We start from the raw sequence: 24,679 nt of genomic DNA, 5'->3' as shown, positions 1-24,679 counted from the left end.
CTGGTATGGGATACAAATATTTTATAGCAAGTAGTTTTTGAAAGTGCCAAATTTCATGGTTTGCCTTATGAATAGGGATACTACGTGTACATTTTCAGTCTTTATTGATAGTCTATGGAAGATAACTATGAAATAAATCTGGACTTAAATCTGGCAAGTTTTTTATTTTTGCAATTTACCAAAATTGGTGATAATTTAAAACGATACTTAAAATTTCACGCTTTACAATATTTAAATATCAAACTTTGTATACTTACTTTGGCAGAAGTTTTGTTTTAGCCTCCAGAATTTTGATCCATTTCTTCAGTTTGTTTATCAAATTGTGCAGCTTTGTAGACCCAGGAACACTGGACAGAGAATCAAATCAATAAAGAATGAATAAACATTACTTAAAGGTGTGTAAAAATATAATTAAGACTTATTAATATAAGCAAATTGGAGACAGATAACAAAACAAAATCTACATATCAAATACAAAGAAAAAGAAAAAAATTAAAACATCTGAATAGCATCAATTTGGTTTTCATTATCAATTTCAATGAGGGTTGTGACAAAGTTTAAATTTGTCTTTATTTACATACCTGAAATCAAAATCTGTAGTAAACTGACTCTTCATTTTTTGAAAGACGGGATCCTGTGCAGTGGCCTGAGCTCTCCTGGCTAGAGATTCTGATGCAGCACTAGAGAATGTTGTTGTAACACTAGATACATTCTCTATACCAACACCAAAGGTACTCACTAACTTCTTCACGAAGTTCAGAGTATGGGGTGTAATAGTGGCATCAGCAACTGTCGGTATATAATTAACATTGTTAGGTACAATACCAAAGAAATAAATCTTTCTTGTAAATTATCAATTGAGTCACAGAATTTTCATTCATGATGTCTGACGAAGATACTAAAGCATGCACTTGTAAGCTGTTTATTTAACAGTTTAAGGTAAGGAAAGGTGGACCATAAATACTATACATCATTACCAAATATTAGACCACAAACCTGCACCTCTGTTTTCAAAAGCTACTGCATAACATTTGGCTAATCCCTGCTTCAGTTGTCTCAGTACTTCTTCATACCAATTCTCCCTGAACCACACCATCTGAAGAATGATAATGAGAACTAAATGAAGCAACTAACTTTCAAAGCAGAGATATTTCTGACATAAGAAATACATATCAGTCTCATCAAATGTGAGTTGACAATTTTGAGAGTTGTTACATAAAAGAATGTTTATGTGATTAAAGCCACAAAACAATTAAGATTTCTAAATCATATGAAAATCTCAAAAACATAAAAATTGATAAAATATACAAAATAAATTTAGTAATACCATAGATAAACATACCTGATCAACAATACCCTCCAGAGAATTCAGTATGGTAGGATGTAACTCTCTCTGCATGTGCATGATTTTACTGCACCTCCACATTGGAGCAGGTGCCCTAATAGGTCCAGTGTCACCAGATATTGACTGTCCCGGTTGCTTCCCTTGGGGTATACCAGAGTCAGATGATTCAGCTGAAAAAAGAAGTCTATTAAAAATCTAATAAACACTATCACGTTCTAGTCTGGTATCATAACAACATTCCTTACTTAGAGACAAGTTTTGTTATCAGCATAACTGCCTCAGTGGTCTCAAGGTAACATGCTTCTCTCTTGTGTGGGCAGTCATGGTTTGGATCCCCTGCCAAGTCACACCAAAGACTTTAAAATTGGTAGTCATTGCTTCTCTGCCAAGCACACAGTATTTAAAGAGATAAAGTGATGACTTGTTGGCTCAGAGTCAAAACAATGTGTGAGAGTGGGGAGGCATACCTACCTGATGCTTCTATAAGATAGCACACTAAAAATTGAATCAGCATGTCACACTAGTACAGAGCAGGGTCTATTGATTGATCAATTATTCTCATCCTGAAATGCATGAAATATCTGCAATTGGACATAAAACAACAATCAATCAATAATCAATCAACATAACCAGATTAAATTAAACAGATCAATCTTACAAAACGTACATGTACTTGGTTCTGGTGTATTAGGAGTACTTAGAGACAGTGTTGAGGAAGCAGTAGTTGTCACAGATGTAGAAGCACTAGAGGTTGTTGTTGTTGTTGGTCTTCCTTGGCCATTCTCTGTTGTCTTATCTAATAAAATCAGAGAAAAACTAAATTTTAACAATTCAGTAAAAACATACATTTAAAGTAATGATTAAGACTAGGATCAAAACTATCTGAGAATCCATAAATTTGAACTATTCAATATCCCAAATTTGCAAAATAAATGACTTATTTCTTAAGATAATTTAAAATTATATAAAATGTTTATTTAATGATCTGTCTAAAAAACAAACTTACGTCTTTCTCTCTGTTCTATTTTCAATGTAAGGTAGAGGGTTCTGATAGGGAAGTAAACAGCCTGAGGATACATTCTCCCTACTTGACTGAGTAGATTCATGATTAACCTTCCCTCACTTCTGACTAGGCATGTCAATAATTGTGGTATCCTGAAAATATAAACAACGGTCATGTCTATGAACAAAGTCAGTCCAAAAGTTAGTACTATATTCTATAGAGCCTTTAAGAATATTAACATAAAAAAAAAAAGATTCACTTAAAATGCATGCAATATATGCAAATATTTTTCACTATCTTTCTAGTACAAGAAATATGCAAAGACTATCAGTAAATACAAGTAGAAAGGTAAAGAAAAAAAATAACAACTCACCATGGTAACCATTGTATAGGTGGAACTCCAACACAGTATTTATCTACAGCCTCGGCAAGAGTAGATTTTTCATCATCATACGTCAGTAGCCAGAGAACCTTGGCCAGATATTTCCGTGATTTACTCTCATTCTGGTGACGACAGGCATGGAGGAAACAGGTAATGGCTGATACACCAAGATTCAATTGTCTGGAAAATATACAAGTGTGTAGGATAATTTGTAGAAGTTACAAAAAGGATGTATGGTGTACAGTAATATACAATTCATATAAGGCAGGGGCTATAAAAGACAAACAAATGCATAAATAGAGATACTTTACAGTATGACTGTCCATGTTAATCTATCTAGTATATCAAAAAAGTACCAACCTTACTATTTAATAAATGGCATAAAAATGATTAAAAATGTCTTTTATTCCTATAAGTAATTTATCCTTACTTGCTATCCTTGGTGAATACTGTTTCTAAGTAATCTCCCCACAGTGCCCAGGCCTTCACTAAAGTATCATGCATCTGTACTGCTGCAGAGAAAGCCTTGTTAGCATCATCTGATCTGCCTATCTGTGCAAGGAACATACCCTTCAGGGCATAGAATTCAGCAGTAAACTCTTTAGTGAAGTATTTCAAATTAGTTGATTCAATTACTTCCAATCCCTAAAAAAGTGAAAAAAAACAAAGCATTGGGTTCTACATCAATTTTATACATTTATTAAAAATAAATAAGTGCTGTACAAAAGTGTTGTATAGCAGTTAAACATTTATGTCAATGAAAGGAAAATAAGAAACATAGAACTACTTTTATACAAGAATCAAAGCAGAAGTATATTTGTTATTACCTCATTGAGTTCACTTTTACCCATGGTACCAGACATCTGTAGATAACACTTTACTTGTTGTCTGATCTTCTGGAAACAATCAACTATAGGTACACTTGGAATGGTGTGAATCCTGTAAGCAAAATCCATATTTAGATAGCATTTAATTTTTAAACTTTGTTATTAGATTAACCAAATAATCAACTTCTATTTCTGAATAGTCAGTTTTGACAATACTTCTACCATATAGAAGAACATACCTACTCAGTGAGTCTAAACATACTCCAGTCAGATTATGTTTCCTGGCTATTTTACCAAAGTGATTGATGGCTTGGGCTGAAGCATGGACACCTAGCATGGAATGGTTACTGTTTTGCTGAAAAATGTATGAGACACAGGTAAGGCAAAATACATTTACATTTATATTGTAGAGTTCATAAAAGGAGAATAGGTTTCTCTGATTTACTATTTCAAAGGATCTAAAAGTATTGACTTATATAAGGTAAGTAATAGATCTATATCCTTATTTTCTTAAATCAGTGTAAACTTACAGGATCTTGTTGAGCATGGGAGTCATAATGGTTAACAATGAACTGATAATGGTGCTGTCTCCATGAGAATATATCTCCCCAATGAGATAAATCATCCGATATCATGGGTAGTCTGTTCCTGTAAACAAAATATTTAAGTATTATATTTGATTCCATATATATAGCATACCAGTATGTAACAAAAATAGTATATGAATTGTGTATTGAATAGGGTATGTCTACAACAGATGAGTTACAATCCCATCAGAAATATGTCACATCAATAATCCAAACTTAATATTACATTCAAATGTAATAAATAAAAGTGACCAGAAATCATTACATTTTGGCAGTAGATTAATTAGACACTTGGAGTAAAGAGTGAATTTGATAGGATATAATAATTTTTTTTTATATAATAAATTAACAAACTTTAATTCATCTCTTTGATCAAGCAAAAACCTCATGTATCACATACCTCCATGTTTTGACAATAGCTTTCATGTCATGTAGACTAGAGCCCCTGTTAATATTAGCTGGCTGAAGACCTTGGTTTATCTGGGCTGCCTCCTGTAACTCCATGATCTGCTGTGCAGCCTGAAATATGAGTCAAATACATAAATTACTTCACCTTATTAAGGAAACATATCATGTCAGAATCAATTTCATATAAATCTGTTTAGGTTTGGTATTGTTAATTTAGTTTCGGTCCATCACATTTCAATAAAATCATATTATATTGCAAAATCAAACTATCAATTCACCGCAATTAAACGATCCCTCTATTGTATGGAAGTACTGACAAAATCAAACTATCAATTCACCGCAATTAAACGATCCCTCTATTGTATGGAAGTACTGACAAAATCAAACTATCAATTCACCGCAATTAAACGATCCCTCTATTGTATGGAAGTACTGACAAAATCAAACTATCAATTCACCGCAATTAAACGATTCCTCTATTGTACGGAAGTACTGACAAAATCAAACTATCAATTCACAGCAATTAAACGATCCCTCTATTGTATGGAAGTACTGACAAAATCAAACTATCAATTCACAGCAATTAAATGATCCCTCTATTGTACGGAAGTACTGACAAAATCAAACTATTAATTCACCGCAATTAAACGATCCCTCTATTGTACGGAAGTACTGACAAAATCAAACTTACATGCATGTATAACACATTTGAAAGGAAATCATACCTGCAGTAATGGCACATGAATGTGAGACACAATATTTGGTAATCTTCTCCATTCCTTTATGGCTAACTGGCTTGACACTTCTACAAGTCTCTCAATCTGAAATTAAATTATCAAAAATTTTAAATTCCATAAAAAAAAAATCTGTCAATTGAAAAATTACAAAAGATATTAAGCTACAGGATACAATCCTTAGAAAACTTAACTCAAACCACAGAAGTACACAAAAAATTTCTAGCATTCAATTCACTTCTAATGAGGAAATGTATTGTTACCAAGGTTACCATATTAAGATGGTGCTCTTCAGGTTGACATATAGCTATGTAGCCTCTGTATAGGTTTACTTTCCAAGCAAGCTCCTTTGGGCAACTCAATTCAACCTGAAAGATATAAATATATATAATTCAATAACATGTCAATTATACCGTTTTAGTCACAGTGATATGTCAAAAGGTAATGAAAGATCAATTCACAAAATTTGAACATTTAAGAATATGCTTCAATTGAAATTTTGTTCTTTAAAATCACACAAATATCATTTTCTAAAATTTGTATCTTGTTTTTGCATCTAACTATACAAACAACTGCATCGCTAAATCTTATTACCTGAGACAAAGCATCTTTCATTAGAGCCCAGTTAGGAACCCTCCAGGCACTCTCTAGCACTAAATGAGGGTTGGTATTCCCTTTAGAGTTGGCATATTCTAACATTAAGTCCCATTGATTTAGTTCTTTAGAGCATCTGAAATATTAGATTGAAAGTTACAAATACAATGTATACTGCTTGTTGATAATAGGTTAATTCATATTCTAATTATAAAAAAGTTTTGAAAGTAGCAATACTCTGATATTCTACACCATGAAGAGGTAAGCAGTTGAATATTACCTGATCCAATGTTCCTCCCAGAGTTTATACTCCTGTAGAACTGATGGAGATGCTGGTCCAGAATTGTGATCCTGACGAGCTTTGGTCATAGCCTGAAATTATTGGATAGGTTTACAGAAATATTCAGTCTAATTAAAAGTCATCTGAAAACAAAATAAAACGTTTCCTTTATTTCTGTTCTAATGAAATAAGTATTTCAATTTGACCTACATTGCACATCGAGAACTATCTGCAATATTTGTTTCACAATTTTATGCAAAATATGGAAGTATAACCTTTTCATAGTAGTCCTGTGCTTGTTCAAAGAAACCATGCTGTTCGTATGCTAATGATGTATTGGTCTCATTGAACTTTGCCCTTTTTTGCCAGATCCCAACCAGCATATCTTCTTCTTTCAATAACCCATACAGCTCACAAAGGGCATCCAAGGACTCCTAGAACAGAAAGAGGTCATTGGAAAAATTATTTTTTTGGCAACCAATTAACACAACAACAAATAATAACATATCAAGGTAATTGAGAAAAAAAAAACCAAACAAATGCTCAAAATTTTGATGGACAATTTCATTTCTGTATCATTAGATTTTTACGTTAAATATACACATACACAAAAACAAATAATTCTAAAGCTAAATCTATGGGTCTTTTACTTACCCATGCAAATTTCAAATTTCTACCATAAGATGCAAGCTTTAGTATAATGGGTCCAGTAGTTTGAACTGTGACAACCAGTTCTGACAAGACAACTAATCACAGCATCCACCTGATATAGAGGTGTAAACATCTTACCTGCTGTGGTGAAGTGACAGGTTCAAACTCATATTCACTGATAGGTCTAGGTTTGATGAGTAATGAAGTTCCACTGTCAAATGCCATCAACTCTAACTGTAGACATGACCTATGCCACATGTTATGGGTTCTACCAAGGTACTGCAAAAATTGAAGAACCTTAGTGAGCGTGCTCACATATCCCACGCGTCCCCATGTTGGATGCTCAAGTAAATTTGTTTGCAGGAGAAATGCATGTAGAAGGACCCCGATAAAAAGAGGAATAAAAATGTTTTTTTAGGCTTTAGACCTTTATCTTCTAACAAATTTCTATTACTCAGAATGGTAGTTTCCAACTCCAGACTGTGATTTCTTTGAGTTTTAGTTAATCCAAAGCAAATATCATCGTAGTGGAACAAAACGTACACTTGACTTGTAACTTATCATGGTGAACTTATATAACAAAAATCATGTCAATATCTGCAAGCGTTTAGAAAAAAAGTCCGGAAAACTTTTTTTCCTGTGAATTTTGTTAAGTTCAAGGCCTGTAATTTCGATAAAAATCATCAGAGTAAAATGATAGTTAAACTTGACCTGTAACTTATCATGGTGAACTTAAACACATAAAATCATGTCAATATCTGCAAGCAGTTAGAAAAAAGTCTGGAAACTGCAGACGGACTGATGGACAGACGGGTCAAAAACATTATATCCTTCACAACTTGTTGCGTGGGGTATAATAATGATAGTTAAGGTACTATAAATAAATGTTCTAGTTACAATTGTTTCTCAAGACTTAAGTGGCTGTAATCACTGGTGATTTAATACATGTACTTCAAAATATATGAACTAATTTAAACCAATTTAATGAAGATATACATCTAGTTTTATAAAAATCCTTAAAGGCTCCTTTGATGATAACTGAAACAAAAACAATGTTAACCAAGGGAGATATCTTTCCTTTCAAATAAAGAATCTAATGCATTATATGTGCATGGTTTTCACTTAAGCTTTTACACAGCTCTACATCAAATCTTATCATAAAAGTACTGGTTCTTCATAATGAAATGAAAGTAAATCTAAGCATATAAATTTTTCTCTGCGGTGACAATTGATTTTTTTATAATTTTCTCTACAGACTGACCTTAAGAACACAAGGTCTGATAGGTACTGGAGGTACACAATGAGACAGCCCTTCCAGGAAGGTATGTATAGAACTAGGATGACAGTCCTTCTGTATCACATGACTACCACTACACATAAATGGTATCAGTTCACCACCCAAGATCTGTTCAATAGAAAGATGCCATAAACATACATATGTGTATTTAAGAGCAGAAACATTGTTTAAAAAAAAAACCAAATACATTAACTTTAAAAGCCTGAAGCGAAACAGATTATTGGCTTTTACCACATTGTTACTATACATGAAAGGTCAATTGCAAATATAGTTTAAAAAGATCTTAAAATCAGTTTTAAAGGTTTCATGAAAACATACCTGTTGTTGTTTCTCAGACAGAACTTTCCATATCCTTGGAAACAGATCTATCCACACAGCATGTGTCAGGTCAGTGTTACTGTGGTTCAGCTGGGACAGGGCATTCAAATAGGACAGAGTCTAAAAATTAAGATATGTAACTTTAATTTTCAGTTTACGGCAATAACGTAGTTTGTTATAAATTTCTAATTTCATATGCTTCAGATACTCAAATCTTATGCCAAAACTCTTGACCTTTTAATAACAACCAAGTTATATAATCAACCAGAATCTTGAATTCTCATGCATGTAAACTGTTCCAAATAAGAACATTCATGGTGATAACATATGAATTCCATGTCAGTTTTTTTCCAATCGAAGTTGTTTGCTATAACCATCTGACATGTTTACCTTGACTTCTCTACAGCTCTCAAGGAACTTTGCCTGTCTCTGAAGTAATGTAGTAATAGTCTGTTTCTGATCCTGTGTTTCTTTCTTTGGTGGTTCTTTACTGCCATTATCATCTGATGTAACACCACTTAGTTCCATATCTATTTCCTCCTAGAATGTAATCAGTCTTTTCTATGTTTAAAAGTGCCCAATGAGTTACATCTATACATTAATTCAGACTTAACACTGAAGTGCTTATATATAAACAAATCAGTGAAAACAATAGTTAATATGAGTATTATGTAATTTATCCCATCTACAGTCAAGTACCAAATATACTTCTTGCACATTGAAAAGGAAAAACACAACAGTACAGAATACAAGATGTAGCTGAACTAAATATAAAAATAAACTTATAAAATAGAAGTCTAACCTCTTCTTTATTAGAGTCTACAGATTCTACATCCATAGGTTCCTCTTTAATCTTCATCATCGTAGCAAATGCTGCTCTATCCTGGCTGTCTGCTAGACTGACCACACTACTGGCCGATGGTAACAAGTTCATCGAAGAGGAACTCTGAATGCCCATTCCTGACATAGCCACTGACAACAGGAGCTTAAGAGAAAATACATAATGAGAAGTATATGCATCAAAGGAAAGATTGCTATGTAAACCACCATTGATATGGACAACTGGGGAAAGCAACTATTTTCTCTGATTTGGATCATTGATAAATGTACTATATGTTTGTTTGTGCTCATTGTACATTTTGCCTTGATCACTTTTCTGCTTGTTTAGACTCTTTAGTAATATTATAATTATATTTGTCCTTTGCATGTATCTACAGCAGTCAAATTATAAGGAAACCGAGATTTATTCTGACTATAAAACAACTAGAAAATTGTTAAATGTAAGGTGGGAATATATAATTCAAACAAAGTGAGTACAAAGTATAGCTTGGCAGAACCAACAAGAAGTGGAGTACTATTTCTTAGGAAATTTGACATCTTTACTTTAAATTCAGAGCAACATATTGCCACACTATATCATTAGAGAATCAATTTAACACACTAAATTCATTTTTCTCTGAAGGTGAAAGAAATTCAAGACCTTCTACAGAATGAACCAATATATAATGTATTTCTCGATTGTTTTCCTATACCATTAGACTTTGTCATATAATATCTTTAAGAAGCAGTCTTTCTAAAAATCACAGAAGGTGATTCATGAATGTCAAAAACCCACCAAATTCAGTTTTATTTCTTCTTCAGAAACAGCTGATCACATAACCAGTCTTAATTTTTCATTTGGTTGTTGCGCTTTTGAGATAAAAAATTATATAGATTGTACATGTAATAACAAGAGTTATCTTTCTTGATTTTGCTTCATTTGGTTGATTTTAGTGCTAGATAAATGTAGGATCTAATTGCAGAAAAGATTGTTGTTATGTTAAAGTATATCACATGTAGACTAAAATGCATCTTTTGTTTGGTGGGTTTTTCTTGACCATGGATCACTTTATCATTTGCAATGTCTGAATTTTATGTGGACTGGTACTTAATAGAGGAAGTTGGTCAAACAGATAATATTGAAAAGTAATTTAAATGAACAGAAAAAAGGTAGTAGACATACATACAGTACATCAACTGTTCTTTAACATGTAAAAACTAAAGTAGCTAGTGATACATGTAAATACAGCAAAACATAAATTGTAAACTGAAATAAAAACATTCAAAACTGTTAGTTTCCAATACCTCAGTGCACTGTTTGATCCAGAAGTGACTGCTCATAGCTTCCCAGTTCTGTGAACATGTAATGTATAGAAGTCTGTCAAATATTTTCTTTGGAATACTACTATCAAACACCTGAAACAAGAAAATAACAATAAGTAAAATTCTACTGTATACCAGGAGTAGTGATTTTTCAATTTCTCTAATTTCATATTATGAGTTACTCCAATTAATAGACAACACTTAAAAATATTGTACACAGTTATTCAATAAGGAAGATGGAAGTATAAACAATATTGACCATACCTCTACAAATTTCTGTCTAATGTGATGCTGGTTACATCGTAAGCCTCCCAGAAAAGCTGACTCTAACTTGGAAGTCAGCTCAGTTCCTATAAGACTCTGGTCTCTGAAATAATCCAATACACATTTCAGTCTAAAATATGGACCAATTATTAATTTCTAGGGGAAATAATTTACAACTTTAGGCGCCTCTCCCTTCTTTAGCAAAACAGATCATATGGTTTCCTTAATAACATTCTCAAATAACAACAAGTAGTTCTAAATAAAGTTTTATATAGATTATGGGCCAAAAAAAAATTTTTACATTTATTTTTTCAAAATAATGAAATAATGACTTAATATAACTACTTTCAGTTTACCTGTAGATATAGTTGACAAGTTCTAAGAACTGAGCATTAAGTTCCAATTCATCAGGGAACCTCTTCTCTACATTCTGCATCAGTTTGACTAATAGTATTGCTTTCTCTCTGATCACAGGAGATTGGTTAATGGCTATAGCAGTCTGAAAGAAATTTTAGTACACATCATCTCTTTTCACTTTCAGTTATGCAAAACTGTTGAATGTCACCATAAGAAGACATAAAATTGATTTAAAATGCTAGTACTTTTCTAGTGTATTCATATCAATTTTTCTCCACACATAATATAAATTAAACAAACCTTGGTTTTGACCCAATCTTCAACCATCTTTGTAATGGCTTTCATCACTTTACTATCTGTTGTCTTTTCAATCAAACCAACCAGTATCTGACCAATGAATGACTTTCTCATCTCCAGACTCATTACTCCTACTCGGTTCTTCACCAAGTCCAGACTCAGTATCAACAACTCACTGGCAACTGTAAAGTACATTCTTAGATTCAGTTCACTAATCAAAGCCTTTAATGCAATTGTGAAAATAAATAAACAAACATGAAGTTGCATGCATTGTTGTGCTATGTATACTCCACTTGTAATGGTTGATATTAGTTGATATTAAGTTGATACTGGGCAGCAATAAAAATTGCTTACAATGTATGCCTCAAATATATAAAGCCACACACCAAATTTGAAATCAATCCATCTGTTAAGGACAGAGATAACTGTGAAGGAACTTGGACAGACAAAACAATTCCAATATATTACCCAATCGTTTAGTGAGGTATAATTTTCTTTTTTTGGTTCGCTTTGAAAGAAGACTAGGATCACAGTTATAAAGAAGTGTAGAGAAATATGGGCTAAGCAGTTTTAACAAAATGAAAAGATAAACAATGAAATCTATTCAGTAATGACAGTGAAAGACAGTTACCTGGACTAGTTTCTGGAGCTGTAGGAGTCAGATGCTCTCTAGCCATCTTATGTAGAACCTTCATGAATGTTGTGATCAGTCTGTCTATGTAACACTGGTTATGTAAGCAGGCAGCCTTCAGTATCATCAATGTACTGAATAACTGAGATGGAGAAGCCGTCGTCGTTGCCCTACAAATTGCAAATGTTAATCTTATGTTCAGAACAAATGAGATATCAGTGATTTTCAAAAACTAGACTTTCACGTTTTGGCAATTCAAATCAAACTGATGCCAACCTCAATTAAAGTCAAGAAAGGCTACTAAGTTGTGTGAAATTCTGTTGTACATAATAACAATATGTCCTATCTATGTGATCTTTTAAACACACCCTTTTCAGATTGAATATGTAGAATTCAGAGTATAAAATTGTAATAATTGACAGCTATTCAAACTTACTGCACAATGAAGGTCATGTCAGGTAATTCTTTAAAAAAATACATTTCATTAAACATCTTTACATAGGCATTTAGTATAATTTTACCATGACCTAAAATAAGTAAGATCTTACTTCTCATATCCAGTAAGGCCTTCATACACCACTTTACTGACACAGGCATACAGACATTCCAGCTCCTCATACTTTGATGCCACATTTGAAGTAGCAGGTTCTGTTGGGAAGAAACTCATAAGTCTAGACAGTAAGGTATGTACACCCCTGATTACCTTGGTGTTGGGGCAGGTCATACAAGCTGCTATACCTCTCTGTAGAGGCTTGAAGCTTGATAGAATAGTCTCTTTTTTCTGTAATGAAAATGCATCAGTGTTGACTATAACATTCTTACAGAAAAATCATATCAATCTTTATCCTTACATTAAGATGGAAATTCCTTAAAGTGTATCTAAATGTAACCACACAACTAAATAAATAATTTTCTTTTAATATGACAACAAAAATCTTCAAAACATGACAATCAATGATGACCATAATCTGTTATAATGATCCTAACCCATGTCTTTACTTTGTTAAACCATACTTACCAATATTTGTAGTAAGAAGCATAGAAGTTCTAGAGCAGTACAGATGTTGTTGAAGTTTGGTTGATGATTCTCTACAGAGGTCAGAAGTTTGTCAAACCAAGCCAGCTTCAGTTCAGCATTGGGCCAGAATTCTGGTCTAAGAGCAGGCTTCAATAGACCAACACATCTCCTTGATAACAGTTCTCCAGGGGAACCTGGGGTTTCATTCACCTAGACAGTAAGGTTAATATCTGTTGTTAAACAAAATATCTATCATTTTAGATATGCATCCTTGAATAACTAAGCTATGAAAGAAGCATATTTTTGCAAGCCTTCATCAAAAAGTAAAATTAAAACACTTTTATTTGGGTAAAAGTTGTCACAACAGTAAGGTTTGTTAGTACATATATATATATATATATATCAAAGATTTTTTGCAAAATACCTTCTTAATTGATTAAAATTAAAATACCTGACAAGCTATTCTGAGTAAGAAGTTGACAACAGCATCACAAGAATGTTTGTCAATTGGTCGGTTCACATCTGTTAAACTTCTGTTACTCTGCAAAAAAATAAAGAAGCAATATAGTTATAGTTTCATCTTAGAAAAATAAAAGAATTGGCTAAATCTTATGAGTATCAAAAGGTTATAGTAACAGGAAACAACCATCAATTATGAATTAACCATGACAAAAAAAAGAAACAGTTACTTTTCATGCAACTGAAAAATACATACAGCACCCGATGAATGTCTAGATCTTTTGGCTTCCTGCGGTGAGTCCACTGAAGTTGATCCTCGTTTTACTGGTACATTCTGATTCAAAGCCTGGGTAACATCTTGTGTGGTGGTCTACAAAGATCAAGTTCAATTAAAAATTGTAAATAGCAGAAACCAAAATAAAAGTGTTAATCTGTCCAATCTTTTTTTTACCTACATGTATTACTTCCTTTATGAACCAACTGATTAAAATTTACAATCACAGAAAATCATCTTTAGTGCAATATCAATCTTTTACTATGCAAAAAGTTAATTTCTTAGTTCTCTGGACACTTTTCCTAAATACATACGAGGGGAGGGAGACCTTTTTCACCTTTATATTGCTAAAAAGTAATGAGTGTGCTTTTTACATTATTTATAGTCAAGAAAAAATAAAAAGAGATCAGTTTGTTTTTATTTCATTTCATTGATATGGCAATAAAAATGGACAAGGATCCCATAATTGTGATGAAGAAGGGTCTGAGGAAAAGAAGGGACTGAGAAAAAAGGTCCTGACAAAGCAGGCCCTGAGAAAAAGATGGGACTGAGAAAAAAAGACATGAGAAAAAGAAGGGTCTAAGAAAGAAAGACCTGAGAAAAAGAAGGGTCTGAGAAAGAAAGGGACTGACAAAGCAGGACCTGAGAAAAAGAAGGGTGTGAGAAAGAAGGGACTGACTAGCAGGATCTGAGAAAAAGAAGGGTCTAAGAAATAAAGATCTGAGAAAAAGAAGGGTCTGAAAAAGAAAGGGCCTGACGAGCAGGACTGGAGAAAAAGAAGGTTCTGAGAAAGAAAGACCTAAGAAAAAGAAAGGCCCGACAAAGAAAGACTTGAGAAAAAAAGAGGGTCTGAGAAAGAAAGACCAGAGAAAAAGAAGGGCCTGAGAAAAAAGGACCCGAGACAGAGAAGGGCCTGAGAAAGATGGACATGAAAAAGAAGGAACTAATTTTATTTGACCTTACCTCAGTTCCTATAATTTCTTGATCATCTTTGATTCTCTGCATTTCCCATTTAATGATTACTTCAGCTAGGTCTACTGCCAGTTTACGGTGTTCCATTGAAGCCTGTGGTGTAGAAATTATAAGCAGATACATCATGTTGAACTTAAAATTTATTACAAAGTAGTCTCTATTTTTTTTCCAAATCATGCAATATGTGGCACCTTTTCAAATAACAAAACATTAGAATATATGTTATGTGAAGTAAATCTAAAAAAATTGTATTAATTCAACCATTTTTTCAGTAAAAAATAAATTTGATCATATATCAATGAATTAATGGCATTTAACTTACACTGGAGGTGAATCCCAGCCTCTGTAGAGAGTTGACCATGTGTGGTATCAAGTGATGTCTGACTGGATAGTATACTTTATAATGCCTCACAACAAGTTGACTGAAAAACAGGAAAAAATAACTTTGTTGTTTGATAGATTACAGAGAAATACAACAGATTTTTATTTTAGTGAATTTGTCAGCTTACGTATTTCATATAGGTTTGCACAATTTTATGAAGTAATAAACATGCATGTCTCATGGCAATTTGAACTTTAAATGCATAGGCATATTAAAATACATAGCACTAGCAGTACTATAGTGACAATCATAGAAATATCTTTTTCTTATAAACTAGAAAAATAGTTATCGCAAGTCTTTGCATGTTTTAGACTACTTACAGTATATGTACCAGTTGTGCCACAGTATGTCCTTCCTCTACAATAATCTTCTTTGTCCAGTGAGTCAACATAGTCTGAAAGATAAGGATGACTTAATATCAAATGATATCAAATGTATTGAAAGGAAACATAAATCAAACAAACTATATAGAGAACAGGTGTGTCTTATTTACATATTTTACTTACATTACCATCCTCCATTCTACCAGGCATTGCAGGGGTCAGGATTTCTAATGCTTGTCTTACAACACTTCTAGCCTCTACAGCATGGGCCTTCAAAAGGCTGTGAAACACCTGAAAGTAGAGATAAATAAATGTAATAACAATGCTACAATATTACACATTTAAACAATACTTTTATAAACCAATCAAATTTATGGTATATTGACTAATGATGAATACATATTACATATATTATGTGTAAAACTACTCCTATCACAATGAGAAGGTTGTAGAACTGGTACAGCTTTATAGTCGTTCCTACACTCATCTGTATGTAATAAATGTATCAATATATATACATGCATAACAATTATCATTTCTTATATCAAAATGAGTAAAAGAAATATTCGGTCTAGACTCTTTACAAAGTTTTACAGTTCTGAAGCTTTCAGACTGTTTTGATTGACACATCTCATACCTGCAGTACAATTCTCTTGTGAATAGCAAACTTGGCTATAATATGAGACAATAAAAGGTGACCATGATACTTGGTAGCTGGATCTACACAATTCTTTGACAATAAACATGGCCATGCAAATGTCATCAACCTCCTCAACTTATTTCCTTGTTTTCTAGAATACAAAATGAAAATGTATTGAAAAAAAAACAAATAAACATAAAAAACATCATATCAAGGATTGAGTTTTAAAAGTAGTTATCTAGCAAGCATATTAAATACTACATAGTTGAAACCTTCATCAAGAAGTTCTACAAATGGAATAATATCTTCTATCAAAACTGAATAATCCCTAATATTCAGCAAATAAGTGAACAATGAACAGTATCTTGATTATGAATGTGTTCTGATCAAGGCAATTTGAGTGAAATTGGTAAGTCAAGTATCATAACACTCCAAACGTAATTTTATTGGTCCATTTTTTATGAAAAAGATGTATTTTGTTTTATTTCAAATGTGATGATCCTCTTAACATAAACATGGACACATTTTATTAATACCATCATTTGAAATTGTCAATTGCAATATTCAACCATTATTGAGAAAATATTGATTAGGTTTTAATAATAATAAAATCATTTCACATTTAGACATTGCTTATATTTTTACTTTGTTGTTAAAATGATATAGAAATTATTGTTATAATTAAAGTTCAAGAACCTTAATTAATTGGTATAATAACTTTTCATGAAACCAACTAATCAACAACTAACAATGCTTTATCAGCAATTAATTGAACTAATCAACAAATATATAAAAGGGCTTCCACCTAAAATGAGTAAATAAAACCCACTGATGTAACTCTTAAAGAAACCAACAAATTACTCTTTTTTTTTTTTATTCAATGACGATCAAAAATTGTAAAATAAACATTCAATAATGTATTATATTGATAAAACAACAACCTCTCTTTATTAACTTGGTAGTTTTATAATTCAACCATATTTTCTACCAAACAATGGAGGTGTACAGAGCTGCTTACAAACTAAGAGAACTGATAATCAGTCATGACAAGGCTGTTTTACAGATACAGTTTCTTGGTAATTAATTTAACAAACATTCATATTTTTATTCAGTTTAAGCAAAGTGTTTTCAATTGAATTCATTCTCCACACAATGCTCTGTACAATGTTTTGTCTAATGGATTAAATTCATGTTATATCATAACAGCATAGGTAGTCAGAAAAATGGAAAAATCATAACAAGCACAAAATACCTCCTTCAAATGTCAAATAATTCAATATAATCATAACAGCTTATGATTCAGCTGTAAAATAGTTAATTTTATGAATATGTTCTTCAAAAACTGAATATGAGGCCAAAGTTATTTTTAAATCATATGTTAAGTAAATCTCACACAAAAGTTCAAAAGAAAAATACAATTTCATATTTCATCAGAGGCAGATTTATTTTATATATATATAATCAATTCCCAAAATTTATTTATAGATGAGAAGATATCAGAGTTGAAAAAACGTCTAGCTAAACTCAACATACAGAACGACTCAGAGCAGATCATGTATTCACTAATAGATCAACGCATATCAATTGCAGAATACATCAAAGACATGTACCAAATCTACCAATCAATCAAATGGGAACACATTCTGATGTATGCTAATGCATTATGGGAAGGTTTTGAACCAACTGACACCAATGACATTCATGCTTTATCCATGATTGCTTACTCAGACAGCTTTGTCACAGACAGCCAGACTCCAACCTACGGTTCACTACTAGAGGAAGAAATGGAAGTGGACATTCGAATGCAGTGACATCTTTACTAAATCTGAATATTTATTTTGTTACAGAAATAATTTAATAATGTCTCATGGTTATAAATGTTAATGTGTGATTAATAATTGTATAATAGTGCTTGATTAAAAACCAATACTTAACAGCTTTTCTTATTTTGGTCATTTCTAAATTCAATAGATGACCAGAAGATCCTTCCTTCTATTTTCTAAGAAATTACAGTATAAAACCTACTTGTTATTAGCATCATGTATATGGGATGATGCCTGTTCCACTAGAAGTGATGATAGCTGTAACAACAAAATCCTAACAGCATCTGAGGTTCCAAATGGTTTATCTGGGTCAATAATCCTGTTGATGAACACACTTATCACATTTTCCTGGTTGTCTTGATCAGGGGCTGGTGGGCCTCCAATCAACTTCTCACCATCACCATTCTCAAAAGCATGTTGACAACAGGGTATTATCACATACTGTAAAATCTACAAAGGCAACTTCAACTTTTCACTACACATAATTCAATGAAAAAGAAAAGAAAAGGAGACACAGAACAATGAAGTCCCTACCTATTATAGAATACAAAAATAATAAAAAAAAGAGGTCCAATATATAGGAATTTGACAAATGATAATGAATTTATATTCCTGGCACCTTCAAAATGGCATCATTTAAATAAAGAAAAACTGAAAGTATAATCATAAATTCATAAAAATGAATTCACTTAAATATTTCCTTCTTTAACCAAACTTGATTTATGTGACATTCCAATGACAGCAAAAGAATGGACACATATGGCATATAGTCTTTATTTGCTGGTAACTATAACACAGAATGAAATATGATGGAATGTCTAAATAAAGGTTTCTTAAGAATCTCTATCAAGTTATTGCTGAATACAGACCATAGTTAAAAGCAGATTTGACTGATTTAACACAACCACTTATTATATCATTCATAACAAATACCTTTGATTTCAAATCTTGACTCCAGGAAACATCATGGAAACATTCAACAAACTTAAAGAAGGCATTTCTCTTCCACTCAATAGTATAGGTCTGAAAGATAGAAAATTATCAGATTCATTATTCCTCAGAAAGATTTTGACAGTATCACCACATATAAAACATTAATGAGTGTGTTTATATAAAAGGGGTTTAACAAAAATTTGATGCAAAAAGTCCAAATCAAATTATGATACAACAGTTCATTATTTTGTAAAGTCAGTAACAAAGGAGATCTACTCCACTGAGAAAATGATACTTTTTCAAGAAGTGATTAAGAAAATAAGAAAACTTACAGCTGCCACTGTTTTCTCTAAGAAGTCCTTGACAAATTGGAATTGTACAATATATCTATAGGTAAAACATCGAAGAACATGGAATAACAACTCTACTTCTTCTGTGTGATGTCTAAAATCAGAAAATAATACACATATAAAAAAGGAAAAACACAGTTTAAAACACATATCATTTTGGACTTAAGAAATATTATTCAATAAGTCTTTGGTTTATATTTGTTGGTGTAGTTCTTTGAGTTGTTTGTGAATTGTTGTCATTTTTATGTCCCCATTTGTGTTTAGTCAACAGATTCCACTCAACGACACAGTGGTATTTTCTTCTTCTGAAGAAATTTCATATCTCCTTATATAGCATATACATGCTCAGTTAGTTTAACCTACTTGAAGTAATTGAGCAAACATTTCACCAGCATTGCAGGTTCCTTCCAATGTATATAGTCAACACAGTCCTGTAAATATACCATAGTACAGTGTTATCACATAGAAAAAACTGCACAATGGCATGAAAAATAGTGAAAGACCTCATACAATTTTCACATCACCTTTTTCTCTCAATTTATGAGAAGATATCACTCCATCTTGTACAAACCAAAAGAATGAACAAGCAATATGTAAATATCAGTTACCAAGATGAGACTTACCACTTTGTCATGCCTTTCTTGAAATGTTTCAGACTTCCACAATGTCAGTAAATGGTTGAGCTGAAATGAAAAAAAGAATGTAACTACAAAGTGTAATTGCAACAAATAAAAAAAAAACTAATTGCCATAATCAACAGTGTTTTACATATCTAAGTAGAAATTATTCATATGATTGGACGATTAAACAAATTGGGCAAATAAAATAGAAAATCTTAGCACAGCATCAATATTTTAAGTTTACCTACCACATCTACATTTTGAGACAGCCATTCCTCCTCACATCTTGACAAGATATGGACCATTGATATCATCTGGTACTGCATATCTTGCATTCCAGCAATAGGGGGCAGGGAAGAGGGAGAGGCTGAAATGTCTACCACAGGTTGGGCCTGCTGTGTCAAAGCTATCAATCTCTGGGGGTTCTTCTCCAATATTTCTCTCAATGGTTTGCCATCTTTATGTGCTAATACATACTGAAATCAAAATAATAAAATGCATATAGATATCATTATCAAACAATACAATGGTTTATAAGAAGCACACTGAGAGTATTTCTACAAAATCAGATTAAACATTTAAATTTTTACTACTTTATCACTCCCTCTTACCTCAAAAAGTCTAGTCCATTGTTGATCTTGGAGATGAGATTCTTGTAGGAACAATTCTATGGCTGTATCTGGATATCTCAACAGGAACCTGACTAATGGATCTCTGAAGGGACTTCCAGCCTATATAAAAATAGAACATAGAATACCATAAAAAACTGGCAGATTTTATATCTGAAAAGTGGTATTTGACCATTGACAACAAATCTAAAGTGGTTACCATTTATTGTACTACATGTAAGTTAATGTTATATTGTATACTCATATAAAACTTAACACAATGCACCAATCCTAAATCATTTCTAATGATCCTCATATACTAATGGCCAGATATTAAGTGCACAAAACATTTCCATGATTTCCCGATCACCTAGTTACTGTCTAATCAGAATGTTTGATGTTATCTCTTACCTCCAGGAACATGCCTTTCTCTCCCTGTAATGTTAGTACAACCAGAGGTTCTATCAGCTTGTTACTGGCTGCTGGAATCATGTGGAAAATGTTGATAATAGAAGCACAGGTTTTCAATTCCTGAAACAAAAATAAATTTGTATTATTTATGATCTATTTCTGTTTTCTACACGTACTGTAATTTAAGAAAATCTACAAACCATGATAAATTACAATTGCCAGGATGAGGGGAAAATGTATATATCATTATGTGAACAGATACTACCCATTGAAGCTAATTATTGCTGATTATATTTGCATTTTGGAAGATTAACTAAGAAACATTGATTCCATTTGACAAAATCTGCAAGTATTCATTACGTGGAAAATGAATCCAATTTCACTTAACTTTTTGATTCCTAAATTTACAGTAGTCTACAGAAAGAAATAGATCATTACTAAATACATACTATCATAAATTAACATAAAGATTAAAAAGTAACAACTATATTATCTACACACTGAATTCAAAACATTAACTTACCTGACCAATGACCTGACCATTGGCTTTACTCTGTCCACTTTTCTGACTGATTGCAGCAACCTCTAACCACTTCTTTAAGTGAGTCTGTAAAATCAGGAAAGTAGTTTTCCTTGTACATGTATATCATGAACTCCTCTCATATTTTGAGTTGAAAAGTGAGAAAATACATGGTATTTTCTTCTACTATTCCAATTTTTAGGTACCTTAAAACCACAATTTGCTCTTTCTACGGACAAATAGAAAAACATTTGACAAAAGACCAATACAGGGATATTCTACGAGTCAAAAGATCTGATTATTTTCATAACTTTCAACCTCATGTGATACAAATGGAATCTTTGAAGATAAAGTTTGTGCTGGTGCATAAAAAAAGTGAAGAACATCTAGTAGGTACTCTACAAGGAAAGGTGTGTTTGGGCATCAATTATGAAACAGTGAACACTATTTCTATGATTGACACCACTTACCAACAACTGTTCACAAAGTTTCTCATTGAATGTATTTGGAAACAACTGTGTGATGTATGACAGTCGTTTGATGACATTAGAGTTGAGACTTCTGTGGTCGCCAAGAGTCAGGAGAAGGGGTCTGATAGCCTGGTGTACACTTTCCATGTCAATCTGACATCCTGATATAAACTACAATCAAGGAAGATAGCAAACATAAGATCAAACTACAACTAAAAAATAAAACTTAATACATTATCAAAGTTGAACAATAACAGATAATACACCTTTGCAAAAAAGTCACTATACCTCGGAAGTAAGTTAGCAGTATCATGGAAACTACCATAGTATTAAAAACTTGTGGTATACTAACAATATAAACCAAAATAAAAGATAGTGCAATTACATGAAACTAGAGAAGGTTAATCTGGTGATCATAGACACTCCTATTCCAAGTTCTCAAAGCAAAATGAAACTAATATACACCATGATCAATTCAAATCTTTTCATGTTTAAAGCATTATTTTAAAATTTAAAACTATTCTTATCTCAAAAATTAGATGGACAAGAGAGGATCACTACACATGTCAAATTTGTTGATGGGGAATACAGAAAACTTACTAACCTAAATCTATATCTAAACCTAACTGCTAGAGTCTTGGTTACCTTGATTACTCTAAACATAGATGACAATGAAAAGTTTTCATCAATTCTGCTTGAAAAATAATAATGTCTTTGTAAACTATTACAAAAACTTGATTCTGTCAAAAACAAATGAGGAGAAGTGATCACAAAAAAAGGAGAAGCATTTGTTCATTTCTCCCTCTAGATTAGGCCCAGACTAATTTTCTGACCATTAGTAAAGTGATTACCTTCTTCATACAGTTATGTGCTACTTCTTGAAGATCAGTACTGTTACTGTTAAGAGCTTTATATAGAACATTAAATATCTTCTCCCTTCTGTTGGCAATGTAATGGCATGCAGCGAGAGCACCTATAAAATGAACAGATACAGGTACTAAAAAGGTACATCATTATTTCATGTTCAATTTTACTAATATTACAATTTACAATTTTTAAGATGAACTAGAAGTAAACTAATGTCCAAACAAATATTCTTATTTCTAAAAAAGAACAGCACATTTTAACTGATGTAGATAACAAAAGATATATAGTTATATACTAACGAAGAGCACTTTTCCTTAATGGAACCAGATCTGTGACAGACTTATAACATGGCAGTTTGAGTAATACAGCATCTTCAGCTTCACACAAACTCAGCAACTAAAATAGACAAGTTAATATAAACAATCACAGACCTGTACATTCTTACAAATCTCTATATAACCAATCTAAGTTATGTAATTTATTCACTATGAATAATTGCAATAAATAGTTTGTTTTCATTCCTATTCTGAATAGTTGTCCTGAATGATATTAGATAATATCCCTGAAGAAGTTAATCTCCCAGACTTGCCTCAGTGAAGAAGACATTATGTTCCAATACATTCAGATCTATGGTAAACAGCCTTGGCTCCAGTGTAGTGCAGAAAGTATTACCATCCTGTAAAAAAGAAAACAAAATTGAAAATCAAGATTAAATACAAAGGTAATGTTTCCTAAAACAATATATACCTGAAAATGCAATCTATAACTTCAGAAAACTGACTTCTGAAAAACTTTTCTCGATTTTAATTTATTCCAATGGTTTGTGCTAATGGGCAAATACCAAAAGACACAACTATGATAAAGACATGTTAATACATAAATAAACTCATGTTTAGTGCAATCAAAATGTTAATTTTACTTCTGAAAGAATTGTCTTTCATGATTTACTTTATCCTAATAGTGTGTGTAAGTTGGCATATACAATTAGACAAAACTATACATCAATAAGTTGACATATACGAAGAAAAAATTGTGATGCTGTAAGACATCATCACAAAATAATCCTATATTTTACCATCAATCCTATCTGTGCATTAGCAGGTTGATGTCGGAGGAGGTGCTTCTTTGGTGGTATCATATCTTGTAGTACATCTTTGTGTGGCTCCATGATCTCAGTTACAGACTTTCCTGTAGTCTTAGCCAAGGTCTCTAGGGAGTGCATTGCCTGAGGAGAGTGAAAAAAATGTACAAGAAGTAGATTACAAAACCTATTAATAGGATTTATGAGGGACAAAGCTATTTGTACTCAAATAACATTTGACTTACTTGATAATGCACCGTTTGGTTGTTGTACCCCTGATGTCCCTATTAAAATGATTTCCAATGAAATTTACAAGAAATCTTAAAGTAACAACATTCTGAAATCTAGTTAGCTTTATCAAATCATATCAAAGACTTTTGTTACACTACTGAGACTTTACTGAATATTGATAAATGTAAATTGGAACAAACCTGTTCTCTGACTATAGTATTAGGTGAAGTAATCTGCCTCACAAGTTCATGGGTCACTTCATGAAATGATTTCTTCTGAACTGCCAAGATTTCTTTATTTTCCTTTGATTGAGTTATTTCCTGTGAGCACTTAACCAGCATATTTTCTAGATTATGTTTGGCTAAATCCACAGCCCCACTGGATACCTCTTTAGTTAAGTCCATCATAACAAACAGCAAAGCTTTGAGAAATGAGAATTGGTGTTCTAAAACCCAACTTAATGCCATTCTCTCATACATAAATTTAATGGCCAGGCACCTGAAAGAAAAACAAATAATTTTTCCTCTAATCATACTTTAAAATAAACTTTTTTCAGCCAGTTCTGCAAAAATTAAATAAG

At 32.2% G+C, this 24,679-nt stretch overlaps 1 protein-coding gene across 6 annotated transcripts in view; it reads right to left on the bottom strand.

The window, feature by feature from the left end:
- Window positions 1-24,679, bottom strand: part of LOC148629495 (transformation/transcription domain-associated protein-like) — a 53,583-nt gene that overhangs the window by 6,341 nt on the left and 22,563 nt on the right. For 3 of the 6 annotated variants that reach the window (XM_088552331.1, XM_088552327.1, XM_088552333.1), the window contains 51 exons: window positions 24,300-24,597; window positions 23,863-24,012; window positions 23,377-23,463; window positions 23,087-23,183; window positions 22,772-22,893; window positions 21,921-22,091; window positions 21,454-21,537; window positions 20,931-21,050; window positions 20,523-20,642; window positions 20,160-20,387; window positions 19,915-19,974; window positions 19,655-19,722; window positions 19,274-19,385; window positions 18,942-19,031; window positions 18,211-18,458; window positions 16,183-16,336; window positions 15,729-15,836; window positions 15,543-15,616; window positions 15,163-15,262; window positions 14,832-14,933; window positions 13,851-13,964; window positions 13,587-13,676; window positions 13,136-13,345; window positions 12,666-12,898; window positions 12,118-12,287; window positions 11,490-11,668; window positions 11,189-11,331; window positions 10,833-10,935; window positions 10,551-10,661; window positions 9,229-9,411; window positions 8,817-8,966; window positions 8,427-8,546; window positions 8,073-8,216; window positions 6,950-7,090; window positions 6,436-6,594; window positions 6,161-6,252; window positions 5,881-6,016; window positions 5,550-5,654; window positions 5,278-5,373; window positions 4,545-4,663; window positions 4,088-4,205; window positions 3,797-3,912; window positions 3,558-3,669; window positions 3,161-3,375; window positions 2,722-2,910; window positions 2,352-2,500; window positions 2,013-2,141; window positions 1,343-1,515; window positions 997-1,096; window positions 582-789; window positions 258-347 (listed from right to left, as the gene is read on the bottom strand). In XM_088552331.1, coding sequence (XP_088408457.1) covers window positions 258-347; window positions 582-789; window positions 997-1,096; window positions 1,343-1,515; window positions 2,013-2,141; window positions 2,352-2,500; window positions 2,722-2,910; window positions 3,161-3,375; window positions 3,558-3,669; window positions 3,797-3,912; window positions 4,088-4,205; window positions 4,545-4,663; window positions 5,278-5,373; window positions 5,550-5,654; window positions 5,881-6,016; window positions 6,161-6,252; window positions 6,436-6,594; window positions 6,950-7,090; window positions 8,073-8,216; window positions 8,427-8,546; window positions 8,817-8,966; window positions 9,229-9,411; window positions 10,551-10,661; window positions 10,833-10,935; window positions 11,189-11,331; window positions 11,490-11,668; window positions 12,118-12,287; window positions 12,666-12,898; window positions 13,136-13,345; window positions 13,587-13,676; window positions 13,851-13,964; window positions 14,832-14,933; window positions 15,163-15,262; window positions 15,543-15,616; window positions 15,729-15,836; window positions 16,183-16,336; window positions 18,211-18,458; window positions 18,942-19,031; window positions 19,274-19,385; window positions 19,655-19,722; window positions 19,915-19,974; window positions 20,160-20,387; window positions 20,523-20,642; window positions 20,931-21,050; window positions 21,454-21,537; window positions 21,921-22,091; window positions 22,772-22,893; window positions 23,087-23,183; window positions 23,377-23,463; window positions 23,863-24,012; window positions 24,300-24,597 — 6,990 coding nt within the window. The remainder of the gene's footprint in view (window positions 1-257; window positions 348-581; window positions 790-996; window positions 1,097-1,342; window positions 1,516-2,012; window positions 2,142-2,351; window positions 2,501-2,721; window positions 2,911-3,160; window positions 3,376-3,557; window positions 3,670-3,796; window positions 3,913-4,087; window positions 4,206-4,544; window positions 4,664-5,277; window positions 5,374-5,549; window positions 5,655-5,880; window positions 6,017-6,160; window positions 6,253-6,435; window positions 6,595-6,949; window positions 7,091-8,072; window positions 8,217-8,426; window positions 8,547-8,816; window positions 8,967-9,228; window positions 9,412-10,550; window positions 10,662-10,832; window positions 10,936-11,188; window positions 11,332-11,489; window positions 11,669-12,117; window positions 12,288-12,665; window positions 12,899-13,135; window positions 13,346-13,586; window positions 13,677-13,850; window positions 13,965-14,831; window positions 14,934-15,162; window positions 15,263-15,542; window positions 15,617-15,728; window positions 15,837-16,182; window positions 16,337-18,210; window positions 18,459-18,941; window positions 19,032-19,273; window positions 19,386-19,654; window positions 19,723-19,914; window positions 19,975-20,159; window positions 20,388-20,522; window positions 20,643-20,930; window positions 21,051-21,453; window positions 21,538-21,920; window positions 22,092-22,771; window positions 22,894-23,086; window positions 23,184-23,376; window positions 23,464-23,862; window positions 24,013-24,299; window positions 24,598-24,679) is intronic. The other 3 variants (XM_088552344.1, XM_088552347.1, XM_088552348.1) reach the window with 3 other exon arrangements.

Source organism: Perna viridis, chromosome 1 (assembly GCF_037379345.1).
Source record: "Perna viridis isolate PV_CMFRI_1.1 ecotype Kerala chromosome 1, ASM3737934v1, whole genome shotgun sequence".
Taxonomy (NCBI): domain Eukaryota; kingdom Metazoa; phylum Mollusca; class Bivalvia; order Mytilida; family Mytilidae; genus Perna; species Perna viridis.
Note: the sequence above shows the minus strand (reverse complement) of the source record. Positions and strands in the feature narration are given on the sequence as shown.